The 15,490-nt window shown below is 34.7% G+C and overlaps 1 protein-coding gene across 1 annotated transcript in view; it reads right to left on the reverse strand.

Annotated features, from left to right (window-relative positions):
• LOC150079015 (tetratricopeptide repeat protein 39B-like) overlaps positions 1–15,490 on the reverse strand; it is a 358,313-nt gene that overhangs the window by 205,504 nt on the left and 137,319 nt on the right. The window contains exon 3 of the mRNA XM_090382637.1: positions 14,199–14,227. Coding sequence (XP_090238763.1) covers positions 14,199–14,227 — 29 coding nt within the window. The remainder of the gene's footprint in view (positions 1–14,198; positions 14,228–15,490) is intronic.

Raw genomic sequence — 15,490 nt, forward strand, 5'->3', positions numbered from 1 at the left:
GGTCACCACTGGCAACTAAGAAAATTGGACTGGTGACTAGTAATTTACGGGTAGTAATTTACAGGCAGCTGTGAGATGAACTATGAATTCTTTGTTTTTTATTTTACAATCACTGGGGTTTACATTTTTTCAAGGGCTATAAGACTTCCAAAAATAGTACAATAAGAAGGATTCTTAGTATAAACACTAAACAGCCGACAACAAGAGAAACTAATGCCAAAGAAAGAACAGTATTGTTGAGGTGGTAAGATTTCATTATAAGAAATGACAAAGATATTTTAGAAAAATCCTAACAATAATGATGTTGTTGTTGTTTTGGTTTTTAGGAGCATTAGCAACTAAGGCCATATTGCTCCGGGATATGCGGTAGTCATTCCCTGACCTTTCCGCATCCTCCGTATTTGGTGGTGACGGGCTCGAACCCCGGTCTAATCAAGAAGCGTGTGCTATGCACTGCTGCTCCTTCCCACCTGGCTACGGAGGCGCCTACCTAACAATAATGATAAATGGCTAGTAGAATTGTGGCAGCCATGCACAGTATTTCAACATAAAAATTGCTACAAGTTTATGTCAAGGAGCATATTTTAAGTGATACAAATTGATGTTGGTGGACAATGCATTGTGTTGAGTCTGTTTGGTGTGAAATAAGCATTGGGAAAGGAAAATTGGGAGTAGGTGTGTGTTATAGGCCTATCTGATGAGTATAATGAGCAATTGTGCAGAGAAATAGAGTGGGCCGGTAAATCAGAATTTCTTATAATGGGGATTTTAACTTTCCAAATATTGACTGGAACTTGTGAGTTGGTCACTCGCACACTAGCAAGACTTTTGTGGATTTATTGGATGACTGTTTTCTACAGCAACATGTTCGAGAGGCAACCAGAGGGAGTAATACTCTTGATCTGATTATTAGCAGTGATTATTCATGCATTAAGAATTTGCATATAAAGGAACCACTGGGTGACAGTGATCACAATGTACTGATGTGGGAATTACTTAATGATTTAACTACCATCAAGGCTAAAGGGAAGGGCTTTTGCTCTCGTAAAAGTGACTACAGATGTCTCAGAGAGTTTTTAAATTCTGTACAGTGGGATCAACTGATGATGCCAACGTTGAATTCTAATGGGGAAGTCTTCAGGGACTTAATTTTGGAGGCTACTAGGCTTTTAATTCCAACTAAGAAATACTGTTCAAAGTTCAGGCCTAAATGGAGGTCAGACGAATCAATGAGGCTTGTGGCAGAGAAGAAAAATGTATGGGATGCATATGAAGTATCAGGTGACACAGAAGCCTATGTTAGTTATAAACTAGTCTGTAATCAAGTTTTTATTATTATTATTGGCCATATGGGGCAAGGAAGCCTCAGGCTTGTGCTGCACCAGCCAAAAAAAAAAAAAAAAAAAAAATTCCCGAGTTACCCTGAGAGACAGAGAGAGAAGTAGAAAGGAATCACCAAGAAAGAGAAGAATGATGATATCCAGCTCGGAGCCCTGGGTGTGCCAAACCCATACTCACCAGATGTGAGCCCTGGAGAAGTTACAAAGGAGGTTAGGCAGGCAAAGGCAGATTACAAGAAATCTTTGGCAAAGGATGCAAAGAAAAACAGCAAAGAGGTCTTTACTTATGTAAACTCTAGAGGGAACGGGATGAATCAGATTGGACCACTTAACATAGATGGGTTGACTATTGATGATCATGCGCAGGTAGCTGATAAACAATGAGTATTTTGTATCTACATTCACAGATGAGTTATTCAATGAGGGGAGTGCCAGATGTTTATCAAACGCTAACAGGGAGTTAAGTGATTTTGTAATAACTGAGAGCAAAGTGGAGGAGAAATTGTTGAAGTTAAACATAAGGAAGGCACCTGGGATGGTAGTAGTAGTAGTAGTAGTATGTGATGCAAGAAAGCAAGTGTATGAGCTTATGCAGCATCAGCCAAAAAAAAAAAAAAAAATTTAAAAAACAATTCCCTCTAAAAGGGTGGACGGAATCTATCCAGTTATATTAAAGGAGGCAGCAAAGGAAATAAAAAACCCTTATCCATAATTATGAGAGCTCCTTGGACTCAGGGGAGGTGCCCATGGACTGGAGGTGTGCAAATATATCACCAATTCACAAATGCATCACCAATTCACACAAATAACTACAGACCTATTAGTTTAACTTCTGTTCCAGGAAAAATAATGGAATCACTGGTTAAAGAAGCATTGCAGGATCATCTAGACAAGATTGCAGTAATAGTTAAGACACAGCATGGGTTTGTTAAAGGGAGGTCTTGTCTGACCAATTTGATCGGATACCATGATGTGGTCACAAAGGAAATGAATGTCAAAAATAATTTTGATATCATATACTTGGATTTCAGGAAAGCTTTTGATATTGTTGCACATGGAAGACTACTGTACAAATTGGAGAGGTATGGCATTAAGGGTAAGCTGCTACAATGGATAAAGGGATGGTTAAGTGGGAGATGACAGAGAATGGTGGTAATCAATGGACACTGCTCTTCGTGGAAAAATGCTATTAGTGCAATTCCCCAGGGTTAGGTGTTGGGCCATTGTCATTTTGTATATTTATCAATGATACTGATGAAGGTATATCAGGTTTAATGTCGAAGTTTGCAGATGATACAAAGGTTGACAGGGTTGTTAATGATTAATGACAGTAAAGACAGTATGCTACTCCAACTGGATCTAGACAAGTTGGGCAAATGGGCTGAAAAGTGGCAACTGAAGTTTAACATTGACAAATGCAAAGTACTGCATATGGGTAGCAATAACCAAAGAGAAACGTACCAACTGTGTGGTACTACAATTAGGGAAGTAGAAAGTGAAAAAGACCTGGGGATAATTTTGCAGTCAAATATGAAGTTTGCTGTGAAGTGCAGATGAACTGCCAGGGCAGGTCATGGAATCTTGTAAATGATATATAGGAATTTTGCTAGCAGGGACAGGGAGATGATTATCCTGTTATACAAGGCAATGGTCAGGCCACACCTAGAGTACTGTATACAGGTCTGGAGGCCTCATTTCAAGAAGGATGTAGAGCTGCTGGAATGAGTACAGAGAAAGGCAACAAGATTGATGAAAGTACAAAGAAGGGCAAAAGATTGGTGAGGGGAACAAAGGGGTGTCTTACCAAGAAAGGCTTAAGTTCTGCAAATTGCAGTGCCTTGAGAGAGTAAACACCTGCGAGGTGATCTGATTGAGGTGTATAAGCCTTGAATGAACTGAGCAAGCTGAATGCTGATAGGATTCTTCCTCTTGCTCAGACTAAGAACCTGAGAGGGCAGTTACAAATTGAGGAAAGATAGTTGTAGAATAAATGTGCGGAAATTTGCCTTTACCCAGCGGGTAGTTGACTGGTGGAACAGGCTTCCATCTTTTGTTGTGGAAGCTAATAGCCTAAACAAATTTAACGCTGAGCTGGACAGGCATTTGGAATGAATGGATGGTTTTTTTTTTTTTTTTTTTTTTTTTGGCTGATAAGCTTGCTTTCTTGCATCGTAGGCCTCTACTAATCCTACATGAAATTCGTAACAAGAAGTTAAGAAGCAGTAGAGAAAACAAAAAAAAAAAAAATTATTTTTTGGCAAAGTAAAGTATAACAGAGAAATAATGCTAATGTGTGGTCTCACTCATTTTTTCATCATATAAAGCTAATAAATCTTTATTGGAAAATAAAGATAAGTGCAAGCGGCAAAAATAGATGAAAATCTTGGAAATATTCTGGGAAAAATATGGAAAACCATTATCGCAAAGAAGGAAAAATGTTTACACGTTTAGTTAAAAATCTCAGAATTCCTGTCTTTAAATCTTTGGAGCCAACCATTGCTGCATTTGAAGTCACTAATTTGAGGAAAACTACAGTGAAGGAACAAAAAAAGAGGTAAAGGTAGAAATTGAGGAAATTTTGGATACTATCTCTATTACTGAGGTGGAAAATATCAAGTAAAGGAAACAACTAGTACAAGAAATTTGACAGGAAATGCTAAGAATTTGATCTGCATGAAAAAAAGAAACCACATGTTACATCATGTTATCCAGAGGCTGTATTCCTTGCTCAATTCCAAAAGACTGGAGTACAATGGTAAGTGTATCAATATATAAAAAGGAAAATAAAACTGTTATGAAAACTGCACAAGAATTGATGTTTAGGGTATCAGGTAAAATTCTAAGCAAATTCTTAGAGAAGAAGGTTAGAAAAACTGTTGAATGTAAGCCTGAGAAAGAATATTCAGGTTTTATGCTAAACAGAATGCCAGAATCAAATATCTGCACTAAAGATATGTGGCAGAAAAGTCAAGAAGAATATAATCAGAATTTTTATTTCAGATTTGCCAATTTTGAAATTATCTAGAAGTTGGTTCATTCATATTTAGAAGAAATATGGCATAAAGGAGAGGCATAAATATGGCATAAAGGAAACTAAGAGGAATCAAATACAGTAGAACCCAGATAAGAAATTACCACATAAGTTTTCCCCTGTACTAGGTTTGGTTTCTTTATATTGTAACATATTATTTTATTCTATACATTGTAATGTATTATTTTTCCAGGTAAAAAGCTTTACGGCATAAAAAGTACGTGATAAAGAATACACGGTGTATTATTATAATGACATTTTCCAACTTAATGTTTTTTTAAATATAGGAATTCTTAATTTTTATATTAGAAAAATATAAAACAATATAAACATTTTGGCAATCAAACATGTTAGTGCACAGCATAATTTTAGTTCGTATTAAACCACTGAAGTAGGTGAAATGGCATCATTTTTGTTACATCTCATATTGTGAATGCCTTCAAACTCCAGGGGCTCAACATCTGGTGAGTATGGGCTTGGCACACACCCAAGCTACATGATTGCTATATGGTGCAAGGTAGCCTGAGGCTTCCTTGCACCATATAGCTAATAATAATTAGATTTACAACAAGTTGCCCTGATATTGCACTACCTCCAATAAGAAACACTTCGAAACTGGAGAAGACTAATGTTACTTATTCTCGGCAGATACCACCACCCCTGGGTGGTGGTATCTGCCGAGAATAAGTAACATTAGTCTTCTCCAGTTTCTTTCGCCAATACTTTCGCCAGTGGATTCTCAGCAGATACCACCCCTGGGTGGTGGTATCTGCTGAGAATCCACTGGCGAAAGTATTCAATAGCAGGGCAACTCGTGAAGGCATTCAAAATATGAGATATAACAAAAACGATGCCATTTCACCTACTTCAGTGATTTACTATGAACTAAAATTATACAATGCGCTAACTTGTTCGATTAGTGAATTTTCCACAGTCAGAGGCACTAAAACCTTTTTCGTATAAACATTTGGATATAATGGAAGTGACATATTGCAAATGAAGTGACATGTTTTCATCGATATCCATAATCAGATACGTCGACCACATTTAGCGTTAAGTTCTGAATTACTTAGTGGATTGTTCCTCTGTCTTGTTGTAATTGTGACTTTTTAAGGTATGTTGAAACTCCAGGCAAGCTTGGTAATCAGTTTAATGAACAGAATGTTAAGCAATTAGAAATCCTCAGTTTAAAATTGTTTCCTATAAGCAGAGTAAAATATTTATAAATTCTGAAATAGTACTTAAAAATGATCTTCAACTTATGTGCGCATCTTTTCATTTTTATTTGTGTAGTTAATATTTCATACCCTTAAGTCATTTTCCCTCATAAGTTCTAAACCTCCACCCCCTTGGAAAACTTCTTATCCAGGTTCTACTGTATTTCTGTAAGAATGGTTAAAACTAAAGATCTAATAGGAAACAAAAGAGCATAAAAGAAAACAGTCAACAGAAGGCTGACAGCACAGGATTGATTTGTACAGCAATACCGAGATATACCCCCACCCAGGTATAACAGATTTCAGTGATGATCTTGTTGATTATATTCCAACCAAGCCAGCCACAGTACAAAAAAAAAATATATATATATATATATATATATATATATTTTTTTTTTTTTTTTTTGTACTGTGGCTGGATAATAATAATATTCATTACATATTATTATATTTCCTGAAATAATTTTCTTGGATCATATCTCATGAAAATAGCATTTATAATGAGTTAATCAAACGAACAATGCAATTAAAATGAGCTAATGCCTTAACGGGGTGAAGAAAACTTCAATCCTTCTAAAACTCAGTCCATTCGTATTTCTCACAAAAGAGTCTACTACTCCCATGCTCTTTTTCAGCAACACTCAAGATTTCTAAACAAGATATTTCTATTAGGGATTACTCTGACTTTTAATCTCTTAGCATAAGTGCATCACAAATATTGCTTCCTCTGCATCAAGAAAAAAAATAGGTTTTCTTTTTCACAGTGCCTTTTCTTCTAAACAACTCGCTACACAAATCTTGAAGCATCCCCCCTTACTATGAAATATTATTCCCACATCTAAGGCAGTGCTCCCAAAACTTCTAGACTCCGTTCAAAACAGGGCAGTCAGTATGATTAATAACGTATCTCTTATGAATCCTATCCACCCTGTCTCACAGATGTTCAGTTTCTGCTGTATGCCTTTTCTACAGATATGATGGGCACTTGAAAAGTTCATGGCCTGATTATGAAAGGTTTATTTGATGAGTCTGGTAACATGCTACTTTCAACATGGTCCCCTTTGGAACCAATACACTTATGCCACCTATACTGCAATGCATTCATTCCAAGTGCAAAGAAAGTTTTTTTTCTTGGGCCTTCAGGAATGCATCTGCTGCAGAATGATGTCATTGTTAGTGGAAAAATGGTTGCCAGCCAGGTATATTTTCGAATTAGGAAATAAGTGAAAATCTGATAGTGCTAGATCTGTGAATACAGAGGATGGTCCAAGATTTCCAAGCCACACTCATGCAGTGCAGCCATGGGAATGACAGACTTGTGAGCAGACACATTGTTCTGGTGAAACACGACTCTTTTGTTGAGTTTTCTTTGGCATTTGTATCTGATATTTTGATGCAAGTAAGTCACTCACAAGTATGTGTAACATGCCCCTGTGACTGTCTGGCCATTCTGCGCACTAGCAACATTCCATCAGTATCCCAAAAAAACCAGAGGCATCACCTTGACAGCAGAAGGAATCAAACACACAAGTGGTTGATTCCTTCTGCTGTTTTTGTTTTCTTGGTTTTCTTTTGAGTAGGAAGAGATGAGCTGTTTCCCCTATTTAGACTGCTCCTGTCTCTGGCTGAAACTGATGAGCCCACATCTCATCTATGGTCACAAACCTTGCAAGGAAATTTGCAAGGAAACAATGCAAATATTCACTTAACTGGACAACTCTTGTTGCAATTTTTTTTATCTGCTGTCAACAACTTTGAGACCTATTGTGCTGACACCTTTTTCATAACAGGAACTCTGTTATGTGGTACTCATGTTCAGATGAGATGCCCAAGGTGGCAATGTACTGGACCATCACTCTTCAATCACTCATCACCAATCATACACACTATTTTCAACAACTTGAGTGATGGATGCTGCAGGTCTTCCACAGGTGGGTCATCTTCCAAGGTCTTCCTCCTTTGTTTAAATTCTGCTGTCAAACTCTTAACCATGGAATAAGAAGGGACATCATCCTCCTTCTCCAAAGTTGCAACCATATCCTTACAAACTGCCTATGGCATTAGTTCCTTTTTTCCCAAACACTGGATGACTGCACAGTAACTGATTTTGTCCATCTTTCTTCATTCACACAACTTTGTCGACTTAAGTCCTGTAATTTAAAAAAAAAAAGATGTTACTGAAACTGCACAAAACTTGGTGGGTTACTATTTTAACACTGTACCACTATCCTTTCATACTCAGGCCACAAGCTTTTCAAATCCCTCTTGTATTTCCATGGGCAATGTTCTTCTGAATTAACATCTATAATTCTCCCACTCTTCCAAACCAGTCTGAACATGCACCTCAGTGAGTTAGCACTTTTCCTCATTTACCCCTTCTACTTCTGTTTATTTTGTCAAATTTCTTTTGTCTTATATTATTTAACTATAAAATTAAATTAACAAATTAAAATTGTGTTATTTTATTTATTAATTAACTGTTAGATTAATTAATATCCAAAAAACTTAATATATATGTGCTATTTTACAATCTGTCCTGTGAATCCCTAGCTCTCTGGTCATACTGCTATAACCTTGTATACAGTTGCAAAAAGATCATCTATCTAAACGAGGAGATGCAAATATTCTCGTTTAGATAGATGATCAAACAAATACTACAAACTGTGTGCACTAGCAAGCACTAGTAACAACATTCCAAGTGCATTAGTGCTTATCAATACCAAGGACGGTGTATTCCATAATGGAATGTATATAGGTACCTTTATTGCAGTTAAAATTGGGGCCTGCCGTAGAAATATGGAGTGCCTTAGGCCACAAGCAAAAACAGAAACCAAGATCAAGTCTTGAGCTACAGGTTCATGATGTCACATTACATCCTCCCAGTCGCACGCCACTCACAATATTGAATTCTTGTTTATTGCCTACATATCTTGTCCAGTTATGCCTAAATAAATTCAAGGCAAAACTGGACAAACTTCATGGATGAAATGGGAAAGGGTGGGTTTTTTTTTTTTTTTTTTGCTGATGCTGTATAAGCTTGCTTTCTTACATCATATACCTCTACTAATGCTGATGTCCACTATCCAGTGTTTCCAAGTCTTGCCAGGGTACTACTGAATTAAATAAGTTTGTACACATTAAATATGCACAACTTCCTTGGCAGGTAGTTTCAGTCTCTCGTTACTAAAGTAAAAACCCAGATACCCTTGGATTATACAAAATAGTTTTGTTTACCACATATGGTGTCCAGATTGGTAAACCCGGAAGGGCACATTCATGAGTATGAGGAGGCTATCAGCACTGCCAATTTTGCTTGCTCCAACATTGCTCAGCATTACTGGAATGAACAACACATTATTGCTTGATCTTGCAATAATGGTGAGATTGTTACCACAATTTCTTACACAATTTCTGTTTTTGCTTGATATTGTTTGTGCCCCATATTTCTACACAGTGCTCCAATTTTAACCACAAGAAAGGTACCAGAATCTAACCCCAATATGGAGTCAGCTACACTGACATACTCAGAATATTGTTAGTAACATGTTATTTATCACACCACATCCTTATTCATTGCACCCCCTTTTTTTGACATCATTGTGTCTTGGTTTTCCTCTCTATCACATAAAGCTTCTATTTATATTGTATCATGCCATATACTATTTGGCTGTTAAAGAGGTGCCCTTACCTTAAAAGCTACTCACTCTTGTTTTTGACTTATTTTATCTTACGTTCTGTGATTTTAACTTATTCTATCCTGTATATATGTTTATCACTTTTAGGATATTGTTTGTGCTTGCTCTTAACTTATTTTTAACTTACTTTTTCATATTTATTTTAATAAAATTCAGTCAGTTGTTCTGAAGTAATTTTGTTATTGAGGTTATCCCAATGCACAAGGCCCTTTTTCTAATATGCATGTTGGCTTGTTTACCTGTATGTAGGACTAAAAAGCATTTCATTCCAGTAGATTACAGTAACACAATACCATAATAAAAATATTTATAATTGCATACCAATTTACCTTGAGTTAACCCTCATAGAGGTGCATGATCAGCCAATATCAACCAACATAAAAATATTCGCATAAATATCTCATCTTTCTCAACTCTGTTCCCATTCCCATTTGAATCATTAAATATTTTTTTATTAAAAAAATATTTAATGATTTATTTTTATTAAAAATAAATTTATTAAAAAAATAACAAGAAGTTATAAAAAAAATTCTTTAAGGCTCCATTTTGGAGAAAGAATTTTTTTTTTAGTTTCTGGAGCTCTCAGATTTGAAACTTTCCATTTTCAATCATTAAATTTGACCTTAAACGCAATCAGCAAAATATATATACAGTAGAACCAGGATAAGAAGTTTTCCGAGGGATTGGAGGTTTAGAACTTCTTACGCGGGAACTTCTTAGAAGGGAAAATGACCTAATGGTATAAAATATTAACTACACGAATAAAAATGAAAACATGCACATACATAAGTTAAAGATCATTTTTAAATACTATTTTATAATTTATAAATATTTTACTCTGCCCATGGGAAATATTTTTAAACTGAGGATTTCTAATTGCTTAATATTCTGTTCATTAAACTCATTACCAAATACTCATTAACATTTGAAATTACAAGGAAAAAATAAAAATATGAGTGGCATGATTAGTAGTATTTCTCCATATAAATATCAAATTTTGGCAATGGCTAAGGATCTCAAAGGAAAAAAAATCAATAAATAATAAAAAAAAAAAAAAAAACATTGATCATTTTTGCAAATATGGAAGATCATTTGCAAAAATATCCTGCTTTTGAACTTAATAGTGAGAAATAAGGTTTCTGAAATTGAGAAAGTTGGGGATGATTTTGAAACCAGATTCAGTGATTTTAAAACAATTGAAGACATTGTTCAATATATTTCTTATCCATTTAACATTGACTTGGCTACAAAACAAATTGCAGAAAACATCGCTAAGATTTTTCACATGGAGAAAGTATTCCTTGAAAATGAAATTATTACATTGCAAAACGATATCTTCCTAAAAGCCAGATCATCAGAAAATGACTTTTGGAAATACATTTGTAGAGAAAAGTACCCAAATGTCAAAAATGCAGTGAACTTTTAAATTCCTGTTTTGGTTCCACATATCTATGTGAATTGGCCTTTTCGTATTTGAAACAAAGACGAAGAATCACTCTACTTTTACAGACTTGCATACAGAAGATTCTTTACGTTGGCCTTATCACAATATATCCCCGATTTTGAAAGCTTGGTAGATGACATGAAAACACAAACTTCACATAAATTAAAAATTTATGTATATATGAATTTAAAATAAGAATTCTGAATTGTATTTAATTTTAAACATTTTTAAATATGTGTTGAATAACTTTTTTAACCATGTGCAATGAAATTCTTGAGATGGTAGATCACAGCACATTTTGAAGGGGGAAAAATAGATCACATCACAAATTAAGTTAACCACCCCTGCACTAAGGAATTCAGAACTGTTCAGAAAAATCAGAACTTAACAGAAAATTCCTTTACTGTGCTTGCTTCATATAGTCGAAGCTATCCAATTATGGATATCGATGAAAACAATTGCAATATGTCACTTCCATTATATCCAAATTTTTATACTAAAAAGATTTTAAGGCATCAGACTATGGAAAATTGACTAATTGAAGAAGTTAGTCGTCGCCTTCTTCTTAGGATTTATTCCATTATTATAACAGTTCTCCTCAACCTAACACCGAAAAGTCATTCCTTTATTCTTTTTTTCCATTTTCTTCCATCTTCCCAATCTCCATCCACCAGTCCTCTTCTATTCATGGCTGCTCTCACACCCTCTATCCACGTCCTTCTTGGGCTTCCCTCTCTTTTTCCTTCTCCGTGATGCCTCTGAGAAATCTGTCATCCTCCATTCTCTTCACATGGCCAAACAACTCCAATCTATTTTATTAATGATGGTTTTTTGGACATTCATTGTATTCCTCATCATGTCATTTCTAACTTTTTCAGTCCAAGACTTTCTTGCCGATCTTTGCCAAAAATCCATCTCAACAGCCAGTAGTTTATTTTTTTATCTTTCAGTTAAAGTCCAAGTCTCACATCCATATAATAAAACACTTTGTAATATTGCATTATATATTTGATGTTTAGTTTTGTTAATAATATTTTTATTCCATAGCACAGAATTAAGCATTCCTATGGCCTTTCTTCCTTCACCCAGTCTTCCCTCAATTTCCTGCACAGATGATCCATCAGCCTGGATAATTGCACTCGGGTATTTAAATTGCTGCACAATTTTCACCTGTATTCCATCTAAACCCAGAACCTCCTCACTTCGATTCATGTACTACAAGTTAGTGTGTCGCATAATTTTAGTTCATAAAAAATCACCGAAGCAGGTGGCATCATTTTTATGATATCTCATATTGTGAATACCACAACGAGTTGCCCTGAACTACCTAGAATAAGCAATGCTTTGACACTGGATTCTCGAATAGGCAACACTTCGCCAGTGGATTCTCGGGCAGATGCAACCAACCCTGGTTGGTAGTATCCACCAGGAATCCTTTGGGTGGTGGTGGTATCCGCCGAGAATAAGTAACATTAATCTTATCCATTGGCGAAGCATTGCTTATTGGAGTGCAATATAAGGGCAACTCATTGTGAAGGCATTAACATGAGATATAAAAAAAACGATACAATTTCACCTACTTCGGTGGTTTTCTAAGAACTAAAATTATGCTTGGCACTAACTTATTCGATTACCAAAATGTTTATATTCTTTAATATTTTTTTTTAATATTGAAAATAAGAATTTCTATATTTAAAAAACATAATAAGTGGGAAAGCGTCATTATAATAATACACTCTGTATTCTGCATCACAAACTTTTTATGCAGGAAAACATTTTACTCAGAAACTTCTTAAGTAGGAAAATAATACGTTACAATATACAGAAAAAAATTTGGACTTAAGAAACCAAACCTAGTACAGGAGAAAACTTCTTATGTGGGAATTTCTTATCTGGATTCTACTGTATTTTATATAAATATAATGATTATACCTGAAGATACTTATCAATCTTATTATCTAATATAAGGTCAGAATTAAGAATCCAATTTTAAAATTCACCATTCCCACCTTTTTTTTGCCATTTATACCAAAAAAACCCAATTGGGGAGTTCTGTACCCTAATACACCCACTACCGCAACTTTTGATGCCTTGCTTGAATGCATGAAAGTCAAAAAAATTTGGTTATACAAATGTGTAACCTGGCCACTGTTATTAGAAATTGTTTCCCACAGAACAGACTGTGATATCCAAGATAATAGAATATGTATTTGATGATGTATTCAATAATGATTATCAACCAATTAAAATGATTAACTGCATGGGTACACAAGCAAAAATTTATTGCAATTTGTTATTCTAAACAAAGCAAGGTTTACTCTGGAAGAATGCTCACATTCTTATGTTATGTAGTTATCAGCATTCTCTCAGTGAGCTCATTATATAAAACTGATATAAAATTGCATGCTACAAAAATCAAGCCGCAATAAAAACTTAAGTAGACAATAACAGCATATCAACTGTACCTGCCATTTGTGCCATAACAAATATTAAGCTGTCATGATTCACACAAATGGTTGGTCATCTCTCTCTCTCTCTCTCTCTCTCTCTCTCTCTCTCTCTCTCTCTCTCTCTCTCACACACAATTTAGTATTTTGGTTTTTCCAAAATATACGAGAAGGAACTGTTTGACCTGTATGTTAATTTTCTGCATTAACTCATACACATTTAAAAAGAATAAAATTACTAAAAAGGGTTTAGAGCCAAAAGCCTCAAACTAAGGGGAATTTACTAAACAAACAAGATAGTGCAAAGCATCATTATAGTTCATAGTAAATCACCGAAATAGGCAAAATTTCATTGTTTTTATTACATCTCACACTGTGCTCTGACATATCCATCTGGCATCTCTTATATTATGGAGTTAAACTTCATAACTGGGTTGTCACTCACTGTATCACTGGGATATCTACTCCAGTGATACAATGAGTCACATCGCCCACCAATGAGAGGCCAACAAGCTTCAAAACAGTGCCATCTGTGTGGTGGTATCTACCGAAAATAAGTAACAGTAGTCTTCTCTACTGGAATCAGAATTAGAGTAGTCTTCTCTAATTCAAAGCATTGCTTATTTGAAGTAGTGCAATACCAAGGAACTTATCGTAAAGGCATTCACAATATGAGATGTAACAAAAATTATGCCCTTTCACCTACTTCAATGATTTACTACAAACTAAAATGATGCTTTGCACTAACTGGTTCATACAGAATAAAGTTGTAAAACATATAGTACAAAAATTATGAACATGTGCTAGTACATAATTATTTGTAAATTTTGCAAAGATATTTAAAATATAAAATAAATTAGAAATGATATAAAAAATAATTTTCTCTAACAAAAATTAGTCTTCTCAAGATGCCAATTTAGGGCAACATCAAAACTTCATTAACAAAAAATAACAAGACATATTAGTCACTTGAATATCACGTTAATATCACTAATTTCCACACATACAACACTCAAGCACTTACAATTGTCCATCCAATGCATCTTCATATGCCTAAAACAAAATAATAAAAAAAAGTCAACTAAGAATTCAGATTTGCAAATTAACCGATTGCCTGACTAAAAATGAATATAATGCAATACCATAATTTTTAAGTATAAATAATAAAGAAATAAAAAAAAAAAAACCACTTAAAACATGCTTTGCTTCTATATTACAAAAATCAGCAGCTCCCTCTCTTTCCTTTAAAACTGATAATTAGTGGTATGTGTGTTATTGTTTTTTTTTTTTTTTTTTTGTGATAACATCAGTAGTTTGAAACATAATTCACACTACAGCTAAGCTTATTATTATTACTTAAACTATTTTAAATAATTAAAAATTCATTAAAGCAGTAATTATGGGCAATTATGTACAGAATTGAAATGCTAAAGATTATTGCCCAATCTCAGAACCACAGTAGTGATCATTACATGGAAAAAAATACAAGAAATAGCTTTTACTAGAAAGTTTCAGAGTTTAGAATATGGACTGCTTCTGAGTGCTGCAATGCACTGTTTAACATATCTAAAAATAACTGCTTTAATTAATAATTATATTACCATATTTTTTCAAAATTAATCCTTTAATGCACCCTGTCAACTTCCAATTGCCATGAACTTTTTTTTTCATGCTATAACTGTTACTTGGTTTCAGGCAAACGGTGAACAGTTTCTCCCTCAAAAATTATTTCTGAAGGTACTTTTGTATTTTATTATCCAATTTAGTGTCAGAATTAAGAATGCAATTTTAAAATCTATTATTCTCAACTTTTCTTGCTATTTATATTCCAGTGTTTGCCATAGTTTCTGAAGTCCTCACATGAAGGTAAAAAAAACCTGGTAGTTGTAACAACCTTGCCATAAGCTCTCGCTGTTATATAGGTTAGAGTAAAAGCATCATTTTTCCACCTCTCCACTGGTGAAGTGTTACTTATTCGAAGTAGTACAATAACATGGCAACTCGTTGTGAAGGCATTCACAATATGAGATATAACCAAAATGATGCCAATTTAATTAATTAAACTACTTTGATAAATGGCTACATTAAAATGATGCTTTTGCACTAACCTATACATTAGTCATTCTACCTCGTAACATGAGGCCTTTGCCCTTAAATATTTATAGTCTACATCACTGCACGCCATCAGGCATCTCTCATATTGTGAAGTTATACTTCATAACTGAGTTGTCACTATTGCAATACCAGGGCACATGCCCACCAACCAAGGAGAAACCAACAAGCTTTGAAACGGTGCCGTCTGGGTGGCGGTATCCG

This window comes from Mastigoproctus giganteus, chromosome 10 (assembly GCF_048544385.1).
Source record: "Mastigoproctus giganteus isolate SK-2022 chromosome 10, ASM4854438v1, whole genome shotgun sequence".
Lineage (NCBI taxonomy): Eukaryota > Metazoa > Arthropoda > Arachnida > Uropygi > Thelyphonidae > Mastigoproctus > Mastigoproctus giganteus.